The sequence below is a fragment of the Penaeus vannamei genome, chromosome 6 (genome assembly GCF_042767895.1).
Source record: "Penaeus vannamei isolate JL-2024 chromosome 6, ASM4276789v1, whole genome shotgun sequence".
Lineage (NCBI taxonomy): Eukaryota > Metazoa > Arthropoda > Malacostraca > Decapoda > Penaeidae > Penaeus > Penaeus vannamei.
The window spans coordinates 29990466-29992965 of record NC_091554.1 but is presented as its reverse complement, the minus strand read 5'-3'; the positions used below and the strand labels follow the sequence as shown (position 1 = coordinate 29992965).

Here is a 2500-nt window from a genome sequence, read left to right as displayed (position 1 = left end):
ATGTACTGAACGTTTGTCTTGTAGACGGTTGATGGGACGACGACGGTGGAATACTGAACCTGCGTGCGGTAAACGACAGATGGCTTGCAGTCAGCTTCTTCCTTTGGCGGCAGATAGGAGGACTCGAGGTTAATGCGAGCTCCGAAGACCTGACGTCGAGGCCTCTCGACGGACGCCCCGAAGGCGCAGCCGACCAGCAGGGAGAGCAGCAGCGTCCTCATCCTAAGGAATACAATGTTAGCATTACACCAGTGGAATTAACTGAAAGCGATTCAAGATGAACATGAAAGTTGATGGGTAACTGACATGGAATGAAAATAGAAATGTCTAAGAAATAAGTTAAATTTACCTAGTAGTATTGTCACCGAAAATAACAGAATTGAGTTTCATAGAATGATGACAGAAGTGTTGCATAAAAATATAAAATTGATATAATGTATGAATTAATACCAAGGTGAAGATACTTACTTTGCAGTGCCTGTAAAATATGTATATAGTATACTTTATACAAAGGAGTAATAAAAATGTAATTTAGGAATACTGGTGTGTATTTCACATTTACAATGGAAAGCCAAATATAAAAATCTTTGCTGAAACGGTTTCCTCATGGATTGTATAAATCAAGATGTTGATCTAAACGTTGTGGCACAAAGTTTTTTTTTTCTAAAAAATGAAGGGAACGGCCGGGGCATCGTAATTATATCCACAAGAGGAAGTAACTGTTTGAGTGACAATAACTTGGCGAGGCTGGTTGACTGTGCGGTACACGACCTGCTGTCTTTGTTGGGTCTGCACCACCTCCCGGTTAACGACGCGGTCTTGGCCGGGTACTTGGACCACAGAGGTTCGGACTTCCTGACGAGTTTGTACCACGGGGACCGGTGTGACGTACTGGGTCCTGACAACGGTCTGCACCTGTGTGAAGGGCTGAACCCTTGTCTCAAAGAGAGTGGTGTAGATTGTGGTAGGAACCACCTGAGTACGTACCACCTCTTGAGGTACCACCTGTGTGAGGATGCGTGTCTGGGTAGCAATATTGGTTCTCGTCACCACCTGTTGACGAGTAGCAACGACATTTTCATAACGAGTGTTAACAGATGTGAAAGGAATGATCTGTTGACGCTGAGCAACGGTAGTTCTTACAACGTCCTGTCCACGGACGACAGATGTCTGGACAACCTGTTGCACACGTGTGGATGTTACGAAACGGGTGATAGCTGGCTGTTGGCTCCTGACAATGGAGGTCTGGACGACAGTCTGAACACGAGTTTGTACAACGTCACGGCCTGGGACAGTGACGACACGGGTAGCTTGACGCTCCTGTGTCTGATAATTAGTAAGAGGCTGGATGATAGTTCGGACCTGAGTGCTGGTCACCTCTACAGGAACAATCTGTGTCTGCACCTGTGTACGTGTGACATAGTTGACCTGCGGCACCACACGGGTTGAAGTGACGAAACGCGTTTGCACAACAGGTGGGCTTGGAACGGTCTGGGTGACAAACCTGTCAACAGCACGAACGGTTGTTTGTTGAACAACGCTGGTCTGATATTGGACCTGTGTTTGAACACGAGTCTGGAAAAGTGTTGTTGGTACCACCTGTTGCCTGACAATGGTTGTGGTTCTGTACTGAGTGTTGACTTGATTGACTGTCTGGAGGCGGACTGAGGTTTGGAGCTGAGTGTTGTAGACGACGGAGGTGACAGGAGCAAGCTTGCATTTTGCGGGAGGAAGGTATTGGTTGTCGGGTTCCTCGTAATTATATCCTTGGGGTTCGGCCGAAGCCAGAGCCAGCAGCAACAACGTCGCCGTCAAGCGCCACATCCTGCAAAGAGAAATTCCACAGATTAGAGCAGCGGTGATTGGAAGGCGCGCGTCTCGATCACTCATTTGGGAATAAAGTCCAATCACGCGCCCCTCTATCTGTGCAACTTCTCCATGCGGTGTGGGCTGACCCGAGAGGACTTTATCGCCCAGATGAGCCGCGAGACTTATCAACCGGTCGATACAAATTAAAGCTACAGGGTATATATTCCAACTGAGTGATGTCTATCGAGAAAACATGGCTCCACACTTAAGAAATATTTAACTACATCAATATTAATCCAAATGCATCGCTTTAAGCTAGCCTCTATAATAGCATAGTGGTGTTTCTTCAAAGAAAATTCCTTTAGATTTTTAAATTTAAACTAGCATGAACTACCATTATCTTTAAGTAAATATACTTTTCTCCTTTATATCCTGACATCACATACGTATGCCACGAGGCTCGAAGCATATGAAAAATTAACACGACATCCAGGCTGGTCTTTCAATGGCGATCTTATACGTTAAATCAAATGCTTTAACGTATATCGGTTGAATGGTGTATTAAGAATGACAGCCTTCCGACTATATATGTGTATAAATATATAAATATATGCACATATATAAACATATATGTGTATGTGTATACACATATATGTGTGTTCATTCTAATGTGTATACGCATATACAATTA

At 44.5% G+C, this 2500-nt stretch overlaps 1 protein-coding gene across 2 annotated transcripts in view; it reads right to left on the bottom strand.

The window, feature by feature from the left end:
• LOC113814718 (uncharacterized) overlaps nucleotides 1-2500 on the bottom strand; it is a 4329-nt gene that overhangs the window by 1130 nt on the left and 699 nt on the right. The window contains exon 2 of one of the 2 annotated variants that reach the window (XM_027366768.2): nucleotides 1-222. This exon is cut by the window's left edge and continues 1130 nt beyond it. In XM_027366768.2, the coding sequence (XP_027222569.2) occupies nucleotides 1-221 (221 nt within the window). In that variant the 5' untranslated portion in view covers nucleotide 222. Of the gene's footprint in view, nucleotides 223-536; nucleotides 1826-2500 lie in introns of those variants that run through there. The other variant, XM_070122837.1, reaches the window with a different exon arrangement.